Consider the following 26,101-nt stretch of genomic DNA (forward strand, 5'->3'; position numbering starts at 1 on the left):
CCAGGTTCTAATTCTCCCTCCTGCATGCTGATTCATCACCGCCTTTGATTCAGCCGACAACAGCGGTGCCGCCAGTATGGCACTGGAGCAGTACTTGGGCTCACAGTCAAAAAAGCAGGCAGGGAAAAAATAATTGTAGGTGTTACCCACCCACCCAGCAAACTGCCTTTTTCAAAAGCTCCCTTCATGACAGTGAGAGAGGACTATTAAAACAAAAACTTCACATCATCTTTAAAGTTTCTTCCCCCAGGCAGTTAATCTGATCAACCATTCCAGTCCTCTCTACTGTACTGCACTGTAAACACTTTAAAACGATTTTATATTGCTGTTTACATTGTAAATACCTGCCAGTATTTATATAGTTATGCACATTTTATTCCACACCTGTACTTTAATCTCTAAATCCATTTATAACTGTTGAATGTTGCTTTTGTGTTTAATGTTGCGCCAACAAATGTCTAATGGATGTAAAGTTATATGTGGAGTAAAGCTGATCCTTTACCCGAGCAGCACAGCTTCCCTCAGTGCTTGCCTGAGCCACAACACGTTGTAAACCAGATGGTTGAAGTACAATACCGACACGGACCAGAGCACACCTTCTCACTGCCGCCTCCACAGGTCCAACCCCGCGCGCACGCGGCTTCCGCTCAGCTCGCGTGCTCCGTTAGGCCACGTGCGCCCCCCCCTCACACACACCCAGTTCCGCGGTGCCTCCCGAGCGCCAGCTCACCCCGAAACCCGACCCCTCTCCCCGCCCGCGCACCGGCAGGCGCCCGCACCTGGAAGGCGAAGGTACTCTCAACCGTGTGCGCGTGCCGCGCGGCTCCGGAACGCGCGCGCGCGCGCGGCCAGCGGACGCTCGGCCACGCGGCGCGCTCCCACTCATTGTGTAACTTGAAGCATTTTCCATTCGGAAGTTCCACGTAGGGAGACTTAGGACGTTAGACTGATTTACAACGGAAAGGAGAAGCCGGAATTAGACGGAGGCTTAAAGAACTATTCTTTGTAAATGTATAAGTAATTTATTGTACTTAATATGTACAGTTCAATTTCGGATTAATTTTCAGATCTTAGATCTGGCAGCAACTGCTCCCCTGAGCTCCTCAGTTGGACTGGCTGGTAAATGGCGCGAAAGCCGAGCACGGCGCGAGAGATGTATCGGGTGGTGTGGGCGCCGGGTGAGAGCGGGAGCAACACCGGGAGCAGGCAAGAGAAGCGTCGGGTGGTCGAGCCGGGTGCCGGCCTGTAGTGTCTCATGCGGGCGGGCGGGCGGGCGGGCGGCGCGGACTCCCCGTGCCGGCGAGCGGCTGCAGCGGGCGGCGCGGACTCCCGGTGCCGGCGAGCGGTTGCAGCGGAGGTGAGGTTCCTGGTGCCGGCGAGCGGCCGGTGCGGACTCCCGGTGCCGGCGAGCGGCCGCAGCGGGCGGTGGTGTAGAGTGACCGAGAGGAGGCATAGACCAGTCTGAAAGACGGTTGACAGAGAAACAAGGAGAGGGATGAGAGCATGAGAGGTTGCATCTTCATGTATGTGCCAATTAACAAATCTGAAACTGTGTTATCGAAAGAGGGGCCGAGTTGGTTACTTTTGGGCTTCACTCTGGGAAGCTGGAAAAATGCCCCGTTTGTATTTACATTCTCTGTTCCTTGGCCTTATTCCCAGACTCCTTTCCTCCTCGTGTTCCCCGGAACGCATTCCTAGGGAGCGCCTGAATTTTGCCCAGGTACATGTTGAAGGAGTGCAGTACTGTCGGAGGTTTTGTCTGTTGCTGAATTGTTAAACTTTTTAACATGGATTTTGAAATTCCCTGGTAATGTTGAAAACAACAGCATAGTTCTCAGATGCAGAGTGCGTATAAAAAGTATTCAGCCCTCCCCCCGGAAGTTTTCATATTTTATTGTTTTACAACATTGAATCACAGCGGATTTAATGTGGCTTTTGTGACACTGATAAACAAAAAGACTCTTCATGTCAAAGTGAAAACAAATTTCTACAATTTGGTCTAAATTTATTACAATTATTAAACACAAAATAATTGCATGATCACTCACCCTTTAAAGCCAGTACTTTGTAGATGCAACACACACAAAGTGCTGGTGGAACGCAGCAGGCCAGACAGCATCCATAGGAAGAAGCACAGTCGATGTTTCAGGCGGAGAACGATGCACCTTTGGCAGCAATTACAGCCTTTAGTCTGTGTGGATAGGTCTCTAACAGCTTTGCACAACTGGACTCTGCAATTTTTCCCCATTCTTTGCAAAACCGCTCAAGCTCTGTCAGATTGCATGGTGATCGTGGGTGAACAGCCCTTTTCAAGTCCATCTACAAATTATCAATTGGATTGAGGTCTGGACTGTGACTTGGCCACTTCTAGACATTAACTTTGTTTTTAAGCCATTTCTGTGTAGCTTTGGCTTTATGCTTGGGTCATTGTCTTGCTGGAAAACATTTTCTCTCAAGTCGCAGTTCTCTTGCAGACTGCATCAGGTTTTCCTCCAGGATTTTCCTGTATTTTGCTGCATTCATTTTATCCTCTACCTTCACAAGCCTTCCAGGGCCTGCTGCTGTGAAGCATCCCCACACTGTGCCTCACAGTAGCAATGGTGTATTTTTGATGATGTGTGCTGTTTGGTTTGTGCCAAACAGTGTTTAGTCTAATGAGCTCGATTTTGGTTTCATCAGACCATAATATCACCTTTTAGCTGACTTCAGAGTCTCCCACATGCCTTCTGGCAAACTCTAGCTGAGATTTCATTTGACTTTTTTTTCCAACAATGACTTTCTCTTTGCCACTGTCCCATAAAGCTGTGACTGGTGAAGCACCCAGGCAACAATTGTATGCGCAGTCTCCCCCATCTCAGCTCTGAAGCTTGTAACTGCTCCAGAATTGTCTTGGGTCTCTTGGTGGCTTCTCTCACTAGTCCCCTTCTTGCACTGTCACTCGGTTTTTGAGGATGCCAGATCTAGGCAGACTTACAACTGTGCCATATTCTTTCCATTTCTTGATGATTGACTTAACTATTCCAAGGGATATTTAGTGACTTGGAAACTTTCTTGTATCCATCTTCAATAACCTTTTTGAGGAGTTGCTTAGAGTGTTCTTTTGTCTTCATGGTGTAGCTTTTTTCAGGATACTGACTCATCAGCAGTTGGACCTTCCAGACACATATGTATTTTTACTACAATCAATTGAAACACCATGACTGCACATAGGTCTCCATTTAACTATGTGACTTCAAAAACCAATGGGTTGCACCAGTAATGATTTGGTGTGTCATATTAAAGGGGGAAAATACTTATGCAATCAATTATTTATGTTTTATATTTATAACTAATTTAGATCACTTTGTAGAGATCTGTTTTCACTTTGATACAAAAGAGTCTTTTTCTGTTGATCAATGTCAAAAAAGTCAAATTAAATCCACTGTGATCCAATGCTGAAAAACAATAAAACATGAAAACTTCCCCGGGGAGGGGGAATGTTTTATAGGCACTGTAGTATTCATCCTGAACTCATTGTTTTTTTTTGTTGCAGTTTAGTGCATGCATTACCATTTACAGTATTTCTCCCTTTGCTCCACTGATTGTACTTTAAAAGTAATGACCGTTGTTTCTATTGAAGCTCATCGTAGCTTCCATCCCCCCATCAGGAAGGTAGCTTGCTCCTGCCCCACCGAACTCATTTCTGCATACCTCGGCACTGTTTTATCACCCCTTGTTCAATCCCTTCCGACCTATGTTCGTGACACTTCTCACACTCTTAAACTTTTCAATGATTTTAAGTTCCCTGGCCCTCACCGCTTTATTTTCACCATGGATGTCCAGTCCTTATATACTTCCATCCCCCATCAGGAAGGTCTCAAAGCTCTACGCTTCTTTTTGGATTCCAGACCTAATCAGTTCCCCTCTACCACCACTCTGCTCCGTCTAGCGGAATTAGTCCTTACTCTTAATAATTTCTCCTTTGGCTCCTCCCACTTCCTCCATACTAAAGGTGTAGCTATGGGCACCTGTATGGGTCCTAGCTATGCCTGCCTTTTTGTTGGGTTTGTGGAACAATCTATGTTCCATGCCTATTCTGGTATCTGCCCCCCACTTTTCCTTCGCTACATCGACAACTGCATTGGCGCTGCTTACTGCATTGGCGCTGCTTCCTGCACGCATGCAGAACTCGTTGACTTTATTAACTTTGCCTCCAACTTTCACCCTGCCCTCAAGTTTACCTGGTCCATTTCTGACACCTCCCTCCCCTTTCTAGATCTTTCTGTCTCTGTCTCTGGAGACAGCTTATCCACTGATGTCTACTATAAGCCTACTGACTCTCACAGCTATCTGGACTATTCCTCTTCTCACCCTGTCTCTTGCAAAAACGCCATCCCCTTCTCGCAATTCCTCCGTCTCCGCCGCATCTGCTCTCAGGATGAGGCTTTTCATTCTAGGATGAGGGAGATGTCTTCATTTTTTAAAGAAAGGGGCTTCCCTTCCTCCACTATCAACTCTGCTCTTAAACGCACCTCCCCCATTTCACGTACATCTGCTCTCACTCCATCCTCCCGCCACCCCACTAGGAATAGGGTTCCCCTGGTCCTCACCTACCACCCCACCAGCCTCCGGGTCCAACATATTATTCTCCGTAACTTCTGCCACCTCCAACGGGATCCCACCACTAAGCACATCTTTCCCTCCACCCCTCTCTCTGCATTCCGCAGGGATCGCTCCCTACACAACTCCCTTGTCCATTCGTCCCCCCCATCCCTCCCCACTGATCTCCCTCCTGGCACTTATCCGTGTAAGTGGAACAAGTGCTACACATGCCCTTACACTTCCGCCCTTACCACCATTCAGGGCCCCAAACAGTCCTTCCAGGTGAGGCAACACTTCACCTGTGAGTCGACGGGGGTGATATACTGCGTCCGGTGCTCCCGATGTGGCCTTTTATATATTGGCGAGACCCGATGCAGACTGGGAGACTGCTTTGCTGAACACCTACGCTCTGTCCGCCAGAGAAAGCAGGATCTCCCAGTGGCCACACATTTTAATTCCACATCCCATTCCCATTCTGACATGTCTATCCATGGCCTCCTCTACTGTAAAGATGAAGCCACACTCAGGTTGGAGGAACAACACCTTATATTCCGTCTGGGTAGCCTGCAACCTGATGGCATGAACATCGACTTCTCTAACTTCCACTAGGCCCCACCTCCCCCTCGTACCCCATCTGTTACTTATTTTTATACACACATTCTTTCTCTCACTCTCCTTTTTCTCTCTCTGTCCCTCTGAATATACCTCTTGCCCATCCTCTGGGTCCTCCCCCACCTCCTTGTCTTTCTTCCCGGACCTCCTGTCCCATGATCCTCTCGTATCCCCTTTTGCCAATCACCTGCTCAGCTCTTGACTCCATCCCTCCCCCTCCTGTCTTCTCCTATCATTTTGGATCTCCCCCTCCCCCTCCAACTTTCAAATCCCTTACTCACTCTTCCTTCAGTTAGTCCTGACGAAGGGTCTCGGCCTGAAACGTCGACTGTACCTCTTCCTAGAGATGCTGCCTGGCCTGCTGTGTTCACCAGCAACTTTGATGTGTGTTGCTCATCGTAGCTTCTTTGGTCTGGTTTAAGAAGAGTACTTTATGCTGTCATGTTTTGAAATATGTCTGTAATCTGCACCACTTCTCTGAAAATTCTGTAATTAATCATATGTATTTTTCATTCTTTTTGTGCTCCCTCACAGTTGCTGGGACCTGGGTTTAATCCTAACCCCAAGTACTGTCTGTTGAGTTTAAATGTTTTGCTTGTGATTGCGTGGGTTTCCATCAGGTGCTCTGATTTCCTATCACATCTCTAAGCCATACTCAAACACGAGGAATTCTGCAGATGCTGGAAGTTCAAGCAACTCACATCAAAGTTGCTGGTGAACGCAGCAGACCAGGCCGCATCTCTAGGAAGAGGTACAGTCGACGTTTCGGGCCGGGTCTCGGCCTGAAATGTCGACTGTACCTCTTCCTAGAGATGCTGCCTGGCCTGCTGCGTTCACCAGCAACTTTGATGTGTGTTATCTAAGCCATACTGATGGGTTCACTGGTTGCTGTAAATCGCTCATCTGGGTTTATAGTTTAAAAATAATCAAAAAGGATTTGATGGGCATCTGTGAGAGAGTGGCAGAGCGACAGGAAACTGACAAATCGGACTGAAGTGATTGGAGTTTAGAGAGCAGACATGATGCTTATGGGTGTCTGCTTCAGTTTCATAATATGTAAAAAGCTGTGCAGTGAACAGTTGTGTTTAGTATTTGAGCATGTGGTAGTTTTATCTGAGGTGGTGTAAAAAATCTGATTTAAAAGGGTACTTACTTACCACCATTGTCAGGGATTTGACTGTCGGTAAAATCTTATTTGGTTATAAGCCCTGCCGCCATAACTATTAAAGTGTGGATCTGTGGCCAGTGATGCTTCACTCTGCAGTTTGAAAAGCTTTACTGATTTAACTCAGTTTGCAGGAATAGTCTGTTCTTTTTGGACACTTCTTTGCAAACTTGGATTGGCAAATGATCATTTTGTCTACGTTATTATTCATAATTGGGTAGTTTTATCATAAGCAGCAAAAGAACACTGTTTCCCTGTGGATAGATGTTCAAGTATAGACAATGAGGGGGGGAAAAAAGCTGACTACATCACTAACAAGAGAAAATCTGCAGCTGCTGGAAATCCCAAGCAACAGACACAAAACGCTGGAGGAACTCAGTAGGCGAGGCAGCATCTATGAAAAAGAGTACAGTTGACATTTCAGGCCGAGCCCCTTCGGCAGGACTGGAGGATAAAAAGCTGAGGAGTAGATTTAAAAGGTGGGTGGGGGAGTGTGGAGAGAAAGTCAAGGTGATAGGTGAAACCTGAAGGGGGAGGAATGAAGTAAAGAGCTGGGAAGTTGATTGGTGAAAGAGACAGAAGGCCGTGGAAGAAAGGAAAGGGGGGAAGAGCACCAGGGGGAGGCGATGGATAGGCAAGGAGATGAGGTGAGAGAGGGAAAAGGGATGGGAAATGGAGAAGGAGAGGTGAGGTGGGGGGGGGCATTGTTGGAAGTCGGAGAATTTACGCTCTGTGCCATCGGGTTAGAGGCTACCCAGACGGAATATAAGGTGTTGATCCAACCTAAGTGTGGCCTCATTACGACAGTGGAGGAGGCCATGAATAGACATAGCAGCGAGTCTCGGCCTGAAACGTCGACTGCACCTCTTCCTAGAGATGCTGCCTGGCCTGCTGCGTTCGTTCACCAGCAACTTTTATGTGTGTTGTCCAAAAAAAATGAAGTGTGTTCATGGACTAATCAGAAATCTGATGATGGAGGAGAAGAAGCTGTTGCTGAATTATTGACATTGGGTCTTCAGGCTCTTCTACATCCTCCCTGATGGTAGAAATAAGATGAAGGCATGTCTCAGGTAATGAGAGTCCTTAATGATGGATCCCACCTTCTTGAGGTATTGCTTCTTGAAAATGTCTTCAGTGGTAGGTAGGGTTGTACTTGTGATGGATCTGACTGCGTCTACAACCCTCTGCAGCTTGCGATGTTGTTCATTAGAGCCTCCACACCAGGCTGTGGTGCAAGCAGTCAGAAAGCTCTCAATAGTATATCGATGGTAATTTTGAAGTCTTTAGTGGCGTACTGAATCTCCTCAAACTCTTGTTTAGCTGAGTAATTTGGTTTATTTGCAACTATCTAAATAAATGTCCTGCCCTGTGTGACTTGCTATGAAATTAGGAACAGCGAGATGGCTGAGCACGTGAACGGTGAGATGGCTGAGCACGTGAACGGTGAGATGGCTGAGCACGTGAATGGTGAGATGGCTGAGGTGAATGAGATCATTACAGCCAGTATGTTGGAAGAAGAAAGGCAGCTGGAAGAGGAAGGTCAGGAGGAAGAGAAGAAACTGATGGAACAGGTAGGAATCTTTAAGTTGCATTGTAATCTATAGTATCAGTGGCCGCACAACACATGAAAACCTTTAGCAACTTTGACCATATTCATCAGGCAGGACTCAGTGCCAGCTCTGAGCAACTGAAAAGTTTCCGAGTGCTCAAAACATATTTAACATATTACTATTTAACTATTTATGGTTCTATGACTATTTATTATTTATGGTGCAACTGTAACGAAAACCAATTTCCCCCTGGGATCAATAAAGTATGACTATGACTAAATCAAATTGAATGGGAAGGTTGAGTTTTAGAATTTTCAATTGACTTCAAGTCTTGACTGGATCCAGTTTGTTTTATTTTGTAATGCACAATGGCTGTTCATTGAACACAGCCATCTGTACACCTCACTGTCTTGAAAATCCAAATGAGTTTTTGAAAATTCAGCGCACTGTCTTCAAAAGTCATTGCTGAACATATTTACAACTGACTGATTACAGTGGGATTCCCTTTCTTGCTTAGGACCACAACCTAAAACAAAAGTAGGATAACTCACTGTTGGCTTTGCAAAAGTGGGGACACTTAGAATATCAGGAGATGTGGGTTGAGAGATCATTTTCTCTTCTATGCTTAAAGGTTCATCCCCCTGATAATTTTAAAGTGTGAACATTCATGTAGTGTCCTGCTTCATCTTTGTAAGTGAAAATGCATACCTCCAAACCAGAAAGTGAAATAAATCTAAATTTTGGAAAAATCTGGTTAATTGTTGCAACATACATATTGAGTATTTAATATGTATGTTGCAACAATTAACTATAACAGAATGTTGCCATTTATTCAGAAATAAATAATTAATCTATTTGTCTCGAAGGGGGGATAATGGTGAAGATTATGAGAGAATTTTGTTCTTTCTACTCTAGCAGATCAATTTTAAAATGAGCATCTGCCAATACACCATGCTGGCTTTACTGAGAGTAATTGGAGCAGGGTAGGAGTGCAGTGAAATAATGAATGGGATTGATCCACAGTGAAAGGAAATTACATTTGTGTCTGAAAAGAATTATGTATTCATAAATGAATCTCCTGACTCAATTTATTGTTTTGTACAATGAGTATAACTAGAAATTATTGATATATTGCTGCGTTTGTTTATGTTCCAAGCTTCCTAATGACATGTTTCTTTGTTCAGGCTAAAATGTTTTGGGAAAAAGACTCGCGTGAAATGCGCTACAAGAGATTACAACATTTACTGGAGAAGAGTAATATTTACTCCAAGTTCTTGCTGATGAAGATGGAGCAACAACAACAGGAGGTAACAACTCTTGTTTTATTCTCAGTGCCTCAAGGAACATCGTCACGGGGAAATGTTAGCCAGAACTGGAAAATGCAGTGATAAATAGGTGGCTTGAAGCTCGAATGCTCAGGATCACATTTCCAATGCTTCCAATGTTTTGATGTCCTGTGGTTTGCTTGAATTGATTCCAAGAGCCATGCAGTCACTTGTATCTGTGAATTCAATAGATGGCAAGAGTATGTGCACGACTGAAGGGATAAGTTCATATTTGTGCTCTCTCCTGCATCAAAATTAACATTTCTTCCCTTAGTGCTGCCCGTACAGGTGATAAATAATTGAAATATTTTGCTGGTTCAAGGCTCCTAATCTTTGAATAATTTATCTGCCCTTTGAGTTTGTTGATTTAAAAGCGTTATTTGTTCTGTCATTAAATCATTGGAAACAAGTCTTTGCTGAATTGGGGGTAGTTGATCCTATAGGCTTTGAATAGACAGAGGAACAGCCAGCCAGGACTCCTGAATCAATTTACTGTCCCGTGGCCCTTGTTGGAAAATGCATGATAAAACAGAGCCAAGTTGTGCATCTACCCTAAGACAAATACTTGTGCATGTGAATCACTTTTAAAGAGGAATTTCTGTGAAACTGTTTGTGTGCAAATATGTACACTCTTTAGAAGTGGATCATTTGTCGTACCCCCTAGAGGAATCACTTGATGTTATCCCCTCCATTGCTGGGTGGCAACTCTATATGTCATTTTATTTGTTTTTAAGCACATGCATATTTAAAAGATGAGGTTTTCTTTCGTGTGGAAATGATGGAAAAACATTGTCTTTGTTTCTTATAGGAACAGAAAAGGAAGGAAAAGCTTGAAAAAAAGCAGAAGCTGCTGGTAATGATTCACGAGAAATGTATATGTAATGCATGGTTGGAGGTTTATTCATGGTGTGAAAAGTTGATGCTGGGACACTTGCAATTTCGTACTTCTGTGCTATCAAAAACCCACAGTATACACAGCAGCCTGCATAAAACATTGAAATATTCATAACCGCAATTGCATTCCATGTTCCAACACCTCTGGTATGAAATTCCTCCTCAGGGTGGAGAAGCATTCTATGTCTAAAATGGGTTTTACAAAAAACATATTTATTATACATACTTTTGAAGTGTTCTCCAGTAGGAACAGGTGGGAACCAGTTTTGCATTTATATTGAAATTCACTCATGGGATGAGGGTGTGGCTGGCAAGGACATAATTTAAATCCAATTTGTAGCATTCATGTGAAGGTGCTGCCTTGGATTGCTGCAATTCCTATAATGAAGGTCATTGTGCAGTGTAGTTTTTGTCTTATGCTATCAGTTATTGGTTCACATCTAAAAGGTTAAGAGTTAACCATGTTGCAATGGTTCTAGGGATGTCATTTGGTTGGGCAAGGATTTCCTTCCTCGAGGGCAAATAGTGACTCCTGATTTTTTTATCAGATTTTAATCTTTGAGCCAAATCTGACACCTTGGATCTTGTTCCTGCAGTGTTTTGAGCATTGTAGTCGAAGTGTGTATCAACATATCCAATATTAAATCTATGAATTTCAAAGTTGAATTTCTTAATTTTTTTTAATGTGGATCAGCCCAACTTTCTACCTTCTATTCAGTTCATTATTTTTAAGGAACGTTTTTCAGATTCCATTCTGTCTGTTTTGGTGATGTGGGGAACTCCATCAGGTCTTTATTCAAAATTTTAAATTACACGTCTGGGTTTTAGACCAGCAAGTTTGAGGTAATGAAGATAAAAGCTTTTTTTCCTTTGTTTTCCCAGTACCACACTGAAACAGGCCTTTAGCACACCATGTCCATTCTGGCACTAAAACCTGTTCTTTTATCTGTTCCACTACCGGGACTGATCAAGATGATAACCACTGTGTACAGTGGTACTAGAAAGTTTCTGAACCCTGTAGAATTTTCTCTATTTCTGCATAAAATGTAATCAGATCTTCACACAAGTCCTAAAACTAGATAAAGAGAACCTGATTAAATAAATAACACAAGAAGATTACACTTGTTTATTTATTGAGAAAAATGATCCAATATTACGGGTATTTGTTAGGAAAAGTCTGTGAACCTCTGGGGTAATGCCTTTTACTAAAGCTATTTGGAGTCAGGTGTTCCAGTCAATGAGCTGACATTGGAGGTGTGGGTTGAGGAAGTGCCCTGCCCTATAAAAAAGGCGCACAAAGTCAGGTTACTGACGGAGCCTGCTCTTCTCAAGACAGATCTGCTTCCGTGCACCATGCCTTGATCAAAACAACTTTCAGAGGACCTTAAAAGAATTGTAGAGATGCATGAAGCTGGAAAAGCCTACAAAAGCATTTCTAAAGCCCTGAGTGTTCACCAGTCCTCAGTAAGAGTAACTGTCTACAAATGAAGGAAACTCAGTACTGTTGCTACTCTCCCAAGGACTAGGCATCTTGCAAGGATCACACCAAGAACACATCATGCAATGCTGAAGGAGGTGAAAAAGAACTCAAGGTTAATAGCAAAAGACCTGCAGAAATCTCTGGAACTTGGCTAAAGTCTCTGCTCATGTATCCACTATAAGAAAAATACTGAACAAGAATGGTGTACATGGAAGGACACCACAGAGGTAACCACTGCTCTCCTAAAAAGACCACCTGGATGTTCTACAACACTTCTGGGACAATATTCTGTAGATAGATGAAACAAAAGTTGAACTTTTTGGCAGAAATGCACATTGCTATGTTTGGGGGAAAAAGGGCACTGCACACCAACGCCAAAATCTAATCCCAACTGTGGCATAGTGGAAGGAACATCATGATTTGGGGCTGCTTAACTGCCTCAGGGCCTGGGCAGCTTGTAAACGTTGACGGAACATTGAATTCAAAATCGTCTCGACATTTTACTGGAGAATGTCACGGTGGCAGTCTGTCACTTGAAGCTTAATAGAAGTTGGATAATGCAACAAGACAATGTTCTGAAAGATGAATAAATCACAACAGAATGGTTTAAAAAGAAGAAAATGTGAGTTTTTGAATGGCCAAGTCGAAGTCCTGTTCTTAATCCTATAGAAATGTGGAAGGGCCTGAAGCAAGTAACTCATGCAAGAAAGCCCACCGACATTAGAGTTGAAGCAGTTTTGTAAGGAGGAATGGCCCAGAATTCCTCCAAACCGATGTGCCGGATTGATCAACAGTTACTGGAAATGTTTGGTGGAAGTTATTGCTGTACAAGGGGGTCACTCAGTTACTGAAAGCAAAGGTTCACATACTTTTTCCAACAGATACATGTACTGTTGGATAATTTTTCTCAGTAAATATATGAACATGTATAATTTTTTTGTGTCATTTACTTAATTGGGTTCTCTATCTAGGTTTAGAGCTTACATGAATATCTGATCACATTTTAGGTCTTATTTATGCAGAAGTGGAGAAAATTCTACAGTGGTGCTAGATTTTCTGAACCCTGTATTTCAGTAAAAAAACATTTATCCCTAGAGTTCTCCTTTAAGTTCCTACCTCTTGACTTCAAGCAATGCTGTCTTGTTTTTAATACCTTGCTGTGGGAAGATTCTTGACTATCTATCCTATCCGTGTTTAAATCTGTCAATAAATGGAGCATTGACCAAAATTCTATATTAACTAAGCAATTATATGTACTTGAATTGTGCAGAATTGACCCCCTGAGAAACAATCAGTTGCACCTAAGCTACAGACATGTAATGGACCATTTCATTTTTGGTTTTGCAAGGACGTTGTGCTGCAAGCACTCGTATCCTAAAGTTAGGTTCAGAAGATTATTGGACATTGGAGAACAGAATTTTTTGTGGGACAGGGTGAGAAACTGGGGTAGTGGTAGGATCCAGCCAATTGTGCACATGATGGAAGCAGACTGTTTCATTGTTTTGCATTGGGGCACCATTGCTGGGAAAAGTCGAAAGCAAATAAAGGATTGAGGATGGTGAAGGTGAAAATTTGACCACTCCTTTTGTATGTTTAAAGGTGCAGGCAAATGACTCATCAACAGAAGAGAGCAAAGTAGGTACGTATGTGCTTTTAAAAACACATTTGATCTTGTTGAACAGTTTGTTCCTAGAAAGAGTGATAGCATCTTTTTTGGTTGAAGAGTTCAGCTGATCACATGTTTACCTTACTTATATTTTAAGGAACCATGCATTTGATGTGACACACCTGTGTTCCTGTGGATTTTAATGAAATTGGATAAGACTATTGCCCTTTTCAGATTTAATTAAAGTCTGTTTATATTCATAATGGTATTGGTAGTTTGTGCTAAAGCAAGAGGTGTTTGGATAAATGGATCTAATTATAGTCTAATTTTTCATCACATTTGTTTGAATTTGATGACTTCTGGATGTCTGTCTCTGGAATCTCTCAACCGCATAAATACTCATTGTTTTGAATTTCTTTGTTCTTCGTTCAACATTAAGTGGAATTGCATGCTTTGGGGTAATATATTTGCCATGTTTGTGAACATGGCATTCTGTTAGAGATGAACGTTGCTCTTAGTGGCTTCATGCCCTGTATTTTGTGTGACTGCACACGAAAGTGCCACTCACTAAGTTTGCTCCAGGAAGAGTTACTTAGACCATTCAATATTTAGAAGTAACTGGTTAATGCCTGTGCATCTGGGAATAATGGCTATTCCCACTCTCCACAAACTGCAGATCGAGGATTCAGCAATATAAAAAGCTGAAGGTCCTAGCAGATTTTGTAGTGTTACTGGTTCATTAGTAGAGTTCGTTGAGAAGAAAGTGCTTTTCTTGTCCAGCTATTACCTACTGTACTTCAACTCTTAAGATTGAGTTATCAAAATGACTTTGCTTTTTGATTCTAGTTTACATCCCAATATGGCAACTGCAGAATTTAAGATTGATTTTAAATTTGAGGATTTAGAGTTGGAGTTATACAGTGCAACTTGGCCATGCTGACCAAAATGTTTTCTTGACCTTTTCCCATTTGGCTTCATTTGGCCTATATCCCTCAATGCCTTTTCTATCCATGAACCTGTTCAAATCTTTTTTTTATAGTAATTGACCTTAAAGGTGGTAATAACCAGATTGAAGAAGTGGTACAGGAAGTGGGAGGTTCAGATTCTAGGCACTGGAACTGATTCTGATCTGAGCATAATGTGACTTGTATGTGCCTGGTAGGTTTTGCCTCAACAGATCTAAGGTCAACAGCCTTGTGCGTAGGTGTCTGCATGCAAGTTTATTTGTCAAGGCCTAGACTATTTGGCAGGGGTTAACTCAAATTCAAAAGGAGAAAATTGGAACAAATAAAATTGGAATATTTATACATGTTTTGAGTAGTACTTAATGGTTTATAAGTAAATGCAAGGGGTTTAGTGAGCAAGGCCAATGAGCTGAAGGTATGGACAGATGTATGGAAAATATTTTAGCTATTACTGAAACGTGCTTTAAAGTGGGGATAGACTGGCATCTGAATGGTCCATTTAGAGGTTTCAGGTAATATGGAGGAGGGAACTTGAAGGTAGATCAATGAGAAGTTATGAGATTATGAATTGACAACATACAAGAGTGACTAATGTTTTAGCGCAAGATCTGTGTATACTAGTCATAACATGAGATGCAGCTTGGAAACAAGCCCGTCAGCTTACCGAGTCCACTTGAACCATCGAGCACCAAATTCATAATAATGCTACTGTAACCTGTTTTGTTCTCTCCACGTCTTCTGCCTTTCCATCTTCTCACCTGCCAACCCTCCTCAGATTTTACCACTCACCTACACGTCAGGAGTGATATAACCCAGCCCGCATAGGGATGTGGGAAGAAACACCACAGTCACAGGGGGAACATGTGGGTACTCAAGACAGCACTGGAAATTGGGATTTCATCTTGGTCACTGCAAGGCAGAAGCTCTACTGGTGCTATCTCCTACTTTAATTTGGTGGAGTTTTCAGTAACCACTTTTTCAGTCATTGAGTCCCAAACTGGTAAAACACAGCCTTTTCCTCCTTTTCTCCTGAAGTTACTTCAATTCCTCCCCATTCCCCCTGATTTTTGAACTCTGCCAAGAAGAAAGGTCTCTTCTATTTGCTTTATTCAAGCCCTTCATGATTTTGTATACTTAAATAAATTTCTCCCATTTTTATTTCCAAAGATAACAGCCAGTTCAACGAAGTCTCCTCAATTTTCCAGTCCTAGCAACATCCTGTTAAATCTCTATACTACTAAAACTCTCATGCTTTGTCTGTTTATGAGTTCCAATTAGCACAAACGGTGCATTACAGCAGAGCTTTTTCTGGCTAAATCGAATTTAAATGCGCTAATTTAGAGAATGCAGGCAAAGTTCAGGGTTATATATTCCTATAAAATTGCTCATTCGCCAAAAATCAACAGGCTGGCTTTCACCCGAGACCTGATCGGCCATCATGGAAATCGGGACGCGACAGCCTCAGCAGCGACGCCTACTGGAGCAAAAGGGCAGGGCAGCTCTATTTCGAGGGGTCACATTCTGCTAATACCATCAGCATGTGCAGGATTGGGACAGATCCAACGGCCACCCATCAATAAGAGATAGTTAAATCTTATTGTAATGACGCACTTCGAGACACCCATAAAACCCTTTGCTGCAGTCAAAGGACAGCGGTGACTATATCACGTCCATTTAAGAGAGCACCAACCACATCATCAAGAATAATCAGCATCCTTTGGTATTAGTGCTTCGTATCTTCTATCCAACATTAGGGTAAAAAAAAAATGGTCCGCCTAATTATGCCGTGTAGAAGGGGAAGGGGGACATTATGGTCAAAAGATGACGCCAAACGTTGGTGGGAAGCGGCAAGGAGAGGGGGAGAACAAGAATCAGAAGAGGCCAGGGCCGCATGACTCCAGGATCAAAGATTCAGGACAAAAAAAGATAAGAGAAGAAGAGACAGAGGAGGAGAGGCATGCACGTCTCCAGGATCAGAGAGAAACAACAAACAGCAGAAGAGCTGAAGAGATGGGGGATGAAAAGGCTGAACGTCTCCAGAATGACAAAACAGGCACAGGAGGAGGAGAGAGGAAGAGACAAAGGAGCTGAGAAATGCACGTCTCCAGGATCAGAGACAAAGAACAAACAGCTGAAGAGATGGGGGATGAAAGGACTGCACGTTTCCAGAATGACAACGAGAGGCACGAGGGTGGCAGATAAACCAGAAATGATGCTGTCAAAAGTGTCCTTCGTTAAACGAGGAGCTATATTTGCTTTGCTATGCGTCGTTCTTCTTTAATAAACTGAGGTTTTCTACTTCAGTTTCCAAAGCAAAGCGATACCAATAGCATTCAGGAAAATTTAATGTCATTCTGGTCACGTCAGACTGCCCAACGGGTCACCCCGTTGTCTAGTTTTCTATATACCCTTCATTGCAGTCATATACTTGCAGAGACTTGGATTTGCATGGTGTGGTCTAACTAACATTGTACGTCATCTCACTAATTTCCTATTCTATCCCATGACTTAAATGGAAAAGCATCCAACATGACTTAACTTCATTATTGACCGGTGCTGAGAGCTGAATGATTTGTGCATTTATACTGCAAGACCTTTTGCTCTCCCACACTACTTAATATCTTACTGTATATTTCCTTGCCTTGTTGACCACTCACAAGTGGTCACCTTCCGTTCTCTGAGCCCCAATAAATGTTCAAGCAACCATTGTTGTTTGCTACCTGCCGTTGAGCCAATCTTATTCAATTTGCCAGTATCCCTTTGATCCTAACTTTAGACCTGTCTGCTACAAGGGACTTGTAAAACCCCTGCTAAACTTTTAAGCATCACTCTCATCAACCATCCTTGACAGAAATCTCAAAAAATTTAGTCGTTAGCTGGACTAAAGTTGTAAAGTTGGAGGCTTTACAACTTTATCTTTAAAAAAATCCATGATAACTGTCCCTGATCAAGGTGTGTCTTTTCTAAATTAAAGTTTATACTGTCCCTTGAATGAATTCTAATAGTTTGCTCACCACTGAAGTTATGTTAACTGGCCTGCAAATATTTACAAACAGATGTAAACAGTCTTTCAATCTTTTGACACGAATATGTAACCAGGTAACATTAAAAGGTGGGCTGAAGGTCCTGAATGAATATTCACCTAATTCTAGAAGTTAAATTATAATTTTAACTATTGGGACAAGAGTTAAAAACGTCCTGTCAAAATGACTGAGTCGTTATGTTTTCGGAAAGGAGCACTGGTGATCTTGGGGCTTACAGCGCCTTCTGTTTGGTGAATCCAAGATGGAAAATCTGAGTTTTTTTTTAATGAACTTGGTCTGAAAAATAATTATTCCTTTTAGAAATCTGAGAAGTTGAATGCTTATCCATTCCCTTGATCCTGGGGCTTACTCTGAAGAAACAGATAATTTGTGAGGACTCAGTAGTGATTTGGGGGAATCTCTCTTACTTGACCTAATCAAGTTCTAATGTTTCTATAATGTAGAGGTTGCAATTATTCAAAAACCCTGCTGGTAATTTTTTTCTTTCTGATTTTATAAACTTTAGCACTAAAGAAGAAAAGAGGAAGAGAAGAAGCAACATACAGTATTTCAGATTACATCAGTAAGGAGGTAATGGGCTTGTTCTACTGAAAGTAGCGCAGAGTCTCTTGATCCAGATGTGTGTCTTATAGGGGATTCTTATGCTCTCAGTTGTGTGTTTCTTGAACTGTAGATTTTCTTGCACTTTGCCTTTTGAGAATGCACCAGTTTGAGTCACTGTGACTATAAAACCTGTCACTGTTCTCACTTCTGATGGAGGTTTAAAGATTATCTTTATTTGTTGCATGTACATTGAAACATACAGTGAAATGCGATATTTTTTGTCAATGACCAGCACATTCCGAAAGTGTTGCCATACTTCCAGTGCCAACATATCATGCCTGCAACTCACTAACCCTAACCGTACATCAATGGAACATGGGAGGAAGCTAAAGCACCCAGAAAAAATTCACATAGTCACAGGGAGATCGTATCTGTAAAATTAGGGCAATGCAGTTACAAAGTTGTCATTCTTATGCTAGTTCAAACATTAAATGAACCTTTACCTTGGCACCATTTTCCATCCCTTTTTGAAAAGCTTTTATAAGCTATAAATTATCCTCTAAGTTATCTTTCATCAGACAATTGTTAATATTAGTGTTTGTGATGCAGCTGAAATGATATGAACTTGGTTAGCCATTCACCAGTCTTGGGTTTAAAGTCCTTTGCGTAGTTGTGTGCAGTCTAGGCCTGTGGTAAGGGTGATCTGCCATGATGTTAGATTGAAATTGAATTGCAGAGTGGTTATCAGTGACACCTGAGTCAAGTGAATTTTCCTGGGCTCTAAAAGACACTATTTTCTCTAAGTTCTAATTCCTCTGACACAAATTCCTCTGACTGTAAAGAATTGCATGCACATTGTGTGTTCCATTCATTTTGTCTGTTCACAAAGTCTAGCCTTAAAGAAAAGTTAACTGATTATTTATCACAATTTGATCATTAAAAATTCATAAATTTTCTTATTTACAGGATATTTTGTCAAGAGTGAAAAAGGCTAAAACAGATGAAGTAAGTCAATAAAACAATTTCTGTGTGGCGTTGTAAACCAAGAAGTTCTGGTAAAAATGCTAACAGGGAGAATGTCCCTTTTGGCTGAGGTATCTAGAACCAGCGGTCAGTCTCGGGCTAACAGGATTCAGAAGAGGAGATAATTCAACTCTGGTAAATCACAATGCAAAGGTTTTGGGGTTAGCCTTAAATGGCATTAACTGTGAAGGTTCCCTGGTCTCTTGGGAATTTTTAAACTTGAAAGTTAAATTTTTTTGAACAATGAAGATGGCAGTTAGTGGAGAGATCGTGGAGGCAGATCTTGGTAATACCTCAGACAAAGTTAGGAATCAAAAGGTAGTGCATGGTGCAACAACATCGAAAAGGGTGAATACAGGGCTGATGGTGTTGTATCTGAATGTGTGCAGTATACGGAATAAGGAAGATGAACTTGCAGCACAGTTGTAGGTTGGCAGGTATGATGTCGTAGGCGTCACTGAATCATAGCTAAAGGAAGATTATAGCTGGGAGCTTAATGTCCAAAGATACACATTGTATCGAAAGGATAGGCAGGAAGTGGCTTGGCTCTGTTGGTTTAAAAAAAAAGAAATCAAATCATTAAAAAGCGATGACATGGGGTCGGAAGGTGCTGAATCATTGTGGATAGAGCTAAGGAACTGCAAGGGTAAAAAGACCCTGATGGGGGTTGTTTACAGACCCCCAAACAGTAAGAAGAATGTGGCCTACAAATTACAACAGAGATAGAAAATGCATGCCAAAGGGGCAATGTTACAATAGTCATGGGGGACTTCAATATGCAGGTATATTGAGAAAATCGTGTTGATGTTGAATTACAGGAGGGGGAGTTTTTAGAGCGCCTATGAGATGGCTTTTTAGAGCAGCTCATGGTTGAGCCCACTGGAGGATCAGCTATTTTGGACTGGGTGTTGTGCGATGAACCAGAATTGATTAGAGAGCTTCAGGTAAAAGAACCCTTAGGGCAAAGTGATCATGATGTAACCCTCAGGTTCTGTGGCTGCATAAGTCTAGGGAAGATGATCTCTGTCCCTGCCAGACAGGTGAGATTGAGATGTGATTCCCCCACCCCGTTTCTGTGGATGCTGCTTGATTTGTTCCCCTGTTACAAATCAGTACCACAAAATAACGGACAGTACACTGCATACAATTAAACAACTTAGCTTTATAATTCTTAATTTGACTACAGGGTTAGTGAAGAAAAAGCAAAAAAAAGAAAAGGGCCCATTTTAATGGAACAGCCTAATGTGCACAAGTTGGTGCTCATGGTTTCCCCTTCACTAAACCTCCTTCGATCTCCCTGGCCTTCGTTGGGTCATAGCTCTGCTCCGGCGTCTTCTGTCTTCATCTCCTGCCAAACAAAAGACCGAGATCACCATGGTGTCAGGCGCACCACATGAAAACACCCTCCTGTCATTGGACGGCTCACATTCCAAAGCACCCATTATCTCTAACCATAACCCAAATACTACTTCTACAGAAAGACCACTATATTAGCAGTGAAACCTTTCCCAGGGTGTTACACTCTTCCCCCCCCACCAACCACCAAATTTAGTCATGTCCTCATGACATTGAGATAATTTGCCAATCCTTCATACAAAGCACAAAGTCCAACCCAGGTGTAAAAGGCAGTGACATAGCTCCTCAAGGCAGTAGGTACCACACTCTCTTCCCTCGATACTACAATAATATGATCAAATTCACCCTGGAACTTGAGAAGCAGAAGCTAAAGTCAGACGTATCAGTATTGCAATGGAGTAAAGGGAGTTGCATGAGAGAGGAGTTGGCCAGAATTGATTGGAAAACAAAAAAAAAATAGGCAGGGATAATGGCAGAGCAGCAATGGCTGGAATTTCTGGACACAATTTGGAAGGCACAGGATATATATACATATCCCAAAGAGGAACAGGTATTCTAAAGGAAATATACAGTCATGGCTAAGAAGAGAAGTCAAAGTCAACATAAAAACCAAAGAGAGGGCATTAATAGAGCAAAAATTAGTGGGAAGTTAGAGGAGTGGGAAGCTTTTAGAAACCAACAAAAGGCAACTCAAAAGTTTTTAAGGAGGTAAAGATGGAATACAAAAGTAAGCTAGTCAATATTATTAAAGAGGATACCAAAAGTTTCTTCAGACACAAAGTCTAAAAGAGAGGTGAGAGTGGATATTGGACTGCTGGAAAACAATGCTGGAGAGGTACTAATGCAGGGATAAGGAAATGGCAGGTGAACTGAATAAGTATTTTGCATCAGTCTTCACTATGGAAGACGCTAGCAGTAAGATGGAAGTTCCAGATGTCAGGGATCATGAAGTGTGTGAAGTTACCATTACTAAGGAAAAGGTTCTTAGGGAACTGAAAGGTCTGAAGGTAGGTGAGACTCCTGGGCCAGATGGTGTACACCCCAGAGTTCTGAAAGAGTTGGAGGAAGAGATTGTGGCAGCGTTAGTAATGATCTTTCAAGAACCACTAGATTCTGAAATGGTTGCAGAAGACTGGAAAATTGCCGATGTCACTCCACTCTTCAAGAAGGGAGAGAGGCAGAAGAAAGAAAACTGTACGCCAGTTAGTCTGACCTCAATGGTTGGGAAGATGTTGGAGTCGATTATTAAGGATGAGGTCTCAGGATACTTGGAGGCACATGATAAAATAGGCCATAGTCGGCATGGTGTCCTTGAGGGAAAATCTTGACTAACATATCTCCTTCTTTGAAGAAATAACAAGCAGGATAGATAAAGGAGAATTGGTTGATATTGTGTACTTGAATTCCCAGAAAGCCTTTGACAAGGTGCCACACATGAGGCTGCTTAACCAACTATGAACCCATGGTATTACAGGAAAGATTCTAGCATGGATAAAGGAGTGGCTGATTTGCAGGAGGCGAAGAGTAGGAATTAAGGGAGCCTTTTCTGGCTGGCTACTGGTGACTAGTGGTATTCCACAGGGTTTGTTTGGGGACCAATTCTTTTTACATTGTATATCAATGATTTGGATGATGGAATTGATGGTTTTGTTGCGAAGTTTGCAGCCCGATATAAAGATAGGTGGAGGGGCAGGTAGTTTTGAGGAAGTAGGCTGCAAAAGGATGTGGGCCAATTAGGAAAATAGGCAAAGAAATGGCAGATGGAATACATGGTCATGCACTTTGGTAGAAGACATGAAAAGGTTAACTATTTTCTAATTGCAGAGAAAATACAAAAAAAAAAACAGAGGTACAAAGGGACTTGGGAGTCCTTGTGCAGAATTCCCCAACAGTTAATTTGCAGGTTGAGTCTGTGGTGAGGAAGGCAAATGCAATGTTAGCATTCAGTTCAAGAGGACTGGAATATAAAAGCAAGAATGCAATGTTGAAACTTTATAAAGCAGTGGTGAGGTCTCATTTGGAGTATTGTGAGCAGGTTTGGGCCCCTTATCTTAGAAAGAATGTGCTGAAATTGGAGAGGGTTCAAAGGAGTTTTACAAAATTGATTTCAGGATTGAATGGGTTGTGATATGAAGAGTGTTTGATGGTTCTGGGCCTGTATTCACTGGAATTCAGAAGAATGAGGGGTGACCTCATTGAAACTTATTGAATGGTGAAAGGCCTTGCTCGAGTAGATGTGGAGAGGTTGTTTCCTATAATGGGAGAGTCTTAAGACCAGAGGACACAATCTCAGAATAGAGGGGCGTCCTTTTAGAACGGAGATGAGGAACTTCTTTAGCCAGAGCAGTGAATCTTGGAATACTTTGCCACTGGCAGCTGTGGAAGCCATCTTTCTGTATATTTAAGGCAGAAGTTATAGATTCTTGATTGGTCAGGGCACGAAGGGATACGGGGAGAATGCAGGAGATTGGGGCTGAGAGGAAAATGGGATCAGCCATGATGAAATGGCAGAGCAGGCGCAATGGGCCAAATGGCCTAAATCTGCTTCTATATCTTATGGAATTCTGGTAGGAAGTGTTGTCCCTTATGGCACAGTTGAATTGCTCATCATTGTTTATGAGCTCAGTAACAGAGGACCACCAGAGTCGCTAAAATATTCTTCTGCACAAGGTATTTGAAAGGAGGAAAAGAAGCAGCGTTATGGTTATATACTGATGGTAACCTTCTAACTTACAATTCCTCTGCACGGCCTATGCACAACCCCGCTGCAGAAGCTTACTCTTATACATTTCTTGTGAATTTTTGTTGCGGGTCAATGAATTGATTTTACTGTAGCACAGCAGTTCACTGCCGAAATTGCCTAGAAGCACAGCTGATCAGAAATGTATGTACTGTGCACGTTACGTTTTGGTGATTGAAAGCTGTAACATTTTGCAGCAATTGTATCATCAAGTTAGTATGATGTGAAGTGTAATTTTGTTCCAGATCTGCAGTTGTTGAACAAAATTTGTCAGAGGACACATTTAGCTGATTAGGCTATGATAACCCATGAGTTGGGTTTAATGTCTGTACCAAGGAATGAATTCTGTAAATTTTCTTTAAAATCTTCACTCACAGAATCTTGACACCACAACCCAGAAAAAACTTGAGGTTGAGGATACAGAGAAGAACCAGGATTCAAATACTGCAATTAAGGATAGGTTGACCCAGACAGTTCGCCACAACTCTCAGCATCTATGGGATCCCGTGAGGTTGGTGAATGGCCAGCCGGTTCCATTTCAACAGCCTAAACTCTTCACAAATGGAGTGATGAGGTGGTACCAAGTGGAGGGTATGGAGTGGCTAAGGGTGAGTTTTTAACTCTGATCTTTCTTCAGTCTGTTTTTTTTTGGGGTGGGGAAAGGTTATTCAAAACCAAATCTAGATCACTCCATTATTTTTTTTGATCTGTGGCACTGGGCTCTATTGGAATTGCATGTGCAGGAGTTGGAAATATTTATTATTTTTATTTATGATTTTATACCTTCAGTTTAGGAAATAATTTAAATGTTTATGTAACTGTATAAAGAGCAAAGATTAGTTGAGAAAAGGCTTGGGTCAAGTTTAAGTTTAATTGTCGTTAAGCAATTCAACATTACCCTTGAATACAGCCAAGCGAAACAGCATTCTTCCGGTTCCAGAGTACAAAGTGCAGTATCGGCAGTCTTACACAGCACGTAGCATATATAATTACGATAGCGGTAAATGTTCAGTCACAAAAATGATATATATAGCGCAAGTCCCCGTGTGTCATGGCCTATAGATTGATGCTGCAGCAGTGCTCATCGCATGATTGTGCAGCTGTAGACGAACGCAATCCAATTCGTCTTCCACCGAATAAACACAGGAGAGCAGCACCAGGTGAGGCCAATCCCCAGCCCAGCATGGATTCCAGCTGTCCCTCACTGGTCCCTGAATGGCTGCAAAAGGCGACCCTGTGGCATGAGGGCCTGGTCTGCGCAACAACTGAAACCATGCAGCTTCTGCTGCCATCAGTCTCGCCAACGAACTGGACTTGCAGTATTCTACACTCCCAATGTTCAACAAGATCACAAGAAAAACAACCAAGACAATCATTTGCACCTTTTGTAGGACTGCACACTGTCTCCAGTGCCTTTCTCCTTTGGGTAGATGTAGCCGCCGACAATGTGGTGCGCAATCCATTGAGCAAGTTTCCAGTGGGACAGACCTGGAGCAGTCGATGTTCTCAATATCCAGTGCAGAAGATACAAATGACAGACAATTACGCCTTTGTTTGGACCTGGAGAGGCATCTGCGACCATGCATGTTGCCATCTTACTGGAAGGTTCTGATGGGAAGCAGAAGTAATTTGTGAGTGGAGATGGATGATGCAGATACTGTACATAGTTATTCCTGTTCTTGTTAATGACAAACCAGCTTCTACAGAAATAAGTGTGGTAAACCTTTGCTGCACTCCCACTGTCATGAGTAGCTTCCGGTGTTGGATAGGGAAATCAAACCTGCAGGCATTCCTCCAAATCTTTGGAGCAGAAGGCCCCGAATCCTCAGCTTTGCTTGTTTCAGCGGCCAGGGCAAGGTCGAAGGCACTCGGCAGGGAATGGTGCTTGGGAGGCTGTATCAGAGGGCTGGTTGGAGGGTCAAAGTTTTCGGATGGACGGACTCGGTGTCGGCTGCTTTCAAGGCATTGGCAAGTTGATGGTGCCTGGAGGTTTAAGGCAGAGAGTTTCTCCCTTCTTTTGCCGCTTGCTATCGGGAACTCAGGAGTCGATCGACTTGGGGACTTTTTTTTTACCGTGCCCATGGTTTGTTCTTCAGATTATGCTATTGCTTTGCACTGCTGTAACTATATGTTATAATTATGTGGTTCTGTCAGTGTTAGTCTTTGGTTTGTCCTGTTTTTCTGTGCTATCACTCTGGAGAAACATTGTATCATTTCTTAATGCATGTATGCATTTCTAAATGACAATAAAGGAGGACTGAGTGTTCTCATAATCTAATCTAAAATGTAGTTGTTCCAGGCCCTTCTGAAATTTTCTGCAGTAAAAGTAACAAATTGTGCTTTTTTGAGTTATTCACTGAAATCTCCCTGTCTAATTGGAATAAGTAGTGCACAAAAAACATCAAGATCTTTCAAAATCACCACTTAAAATCAGTTTTGATTTTGTTTTTGTTTTAAATGACGTCATTCCACCTTAGATTCCGTGTGATTTACTCAGGTTCATCGAACAATATAGCAGCAATACAGGCCCTTTGGCCCATCAATTCCATGCTGTCCCCAGTGCCCACTCAGCTAGGCCCAATTTTAAAAGAGATTGACTTTGTTTGTCACAAACATTGAAACATACCATGAAATGGTTGCTTGCGCAGGGAGCAGCCTGCAAGTGTCGCCACGTTTTTGATGCCAACATGGCATCCCCACTACTCACTCACCTTAATGCATACGTCTTTGGAATGTGGGAGGAAACCTGTGTGGTCTGAATCCCACACAAAATGCTGGAAGAACTCAGTAGGCCAGGCAGCATCTGTGGATAAGAGTAAACAGTCTTTATGTGTGTCTATCTGTCTGTCTGTGTGTTGCTTTGGATTTTTGTCATCTGCTGATTTCTTGCATTTGTGGTCTGAACCCCAGTCTGACTGCAGGTGAGCTGTAGAGCATTAAGCTAACTGCTGCGCGACTGCGCTGTTCCTGAGTTCAGCCCATATTCCTCCCTGCCCCTCTCCTTCATATACCCAACCAATAATAGTTTTGAACTAGTGTCAACCACTTCTCTGGGAGCTCATTCCACCTACTCTGCATGAAGTTGTTCCTCGGTTCTCTTAAATCGTTATCTTCTGAGCCTAAATCTGTGCCTGCTAGTTCTGGACTCCCCTACTCCAGGGAAATAACTTTCCATTCACATTCTTCGCATAATTTTAAACATTGTTAAAGGGTTATA

At 42.3% G+C, this 26,101-nt stretch overlaps 1 protein-coding gene across 7 annotated transcripts in view; it reads left to right on the plus strand.

The window, feature by feature from the left end:
* Nucleotides 1–691: 691 nt before the first annotated feature.
* The window catches only part of hells (helicase, lymphoid specific), a 59,268-nt gene continuing 33,858 nt past the window's right edge, over nucleotides 692–26,101 (plus strand). Inside the window, exons 1-8 of one of the 7 annotated variants that reach the window (XM_072239152.1) lie at nucleotides 692–792; nucleotides 7,749–7,929; nucleotides 9,093–9,215; nucleotides 10,042–10,086; nucleotides 13,207–13,246; nucleotides 17,728–17,792; nucleotides 18,732–18,770; nucleotides 23,262–23,492. In XM_072239152.1, the coding sequence (XP_072095253.1) occupies nucleotides 7,759–7,929; nucleotides 9,093–9,215; nucleotides 10,042–10,086; nucleotides 13,207–13,246; nucleotides 17,728–17,792; nucleotides 18,732–18,770; nucleotides 23,262–23,492 (714 nt within the window). In that variant the 5' untranslated portion in view covers nucleotides 692–792; nucleotides 7,749–7,758. The other 6 variants (XM_072239151.1, XM_072239149.1, XM_072239153.1 and 3 more) reach the window with 6 other exon arrangements.

This window comes from Mobula birostris, chromosome 21 (genome assembly GCF_030028105.1).
Source record: "Mobula birostris isolate sMobBir1 chromosome 21, sMobBir1.hap1, whole genome shotgun sequence".
Lineage (NCBI taxonomy): Eukaryota > Metazoa > Chordata > Chondrichthyes > Myliobatiformes > Myliobatidae > Mobula > Mobula birostris.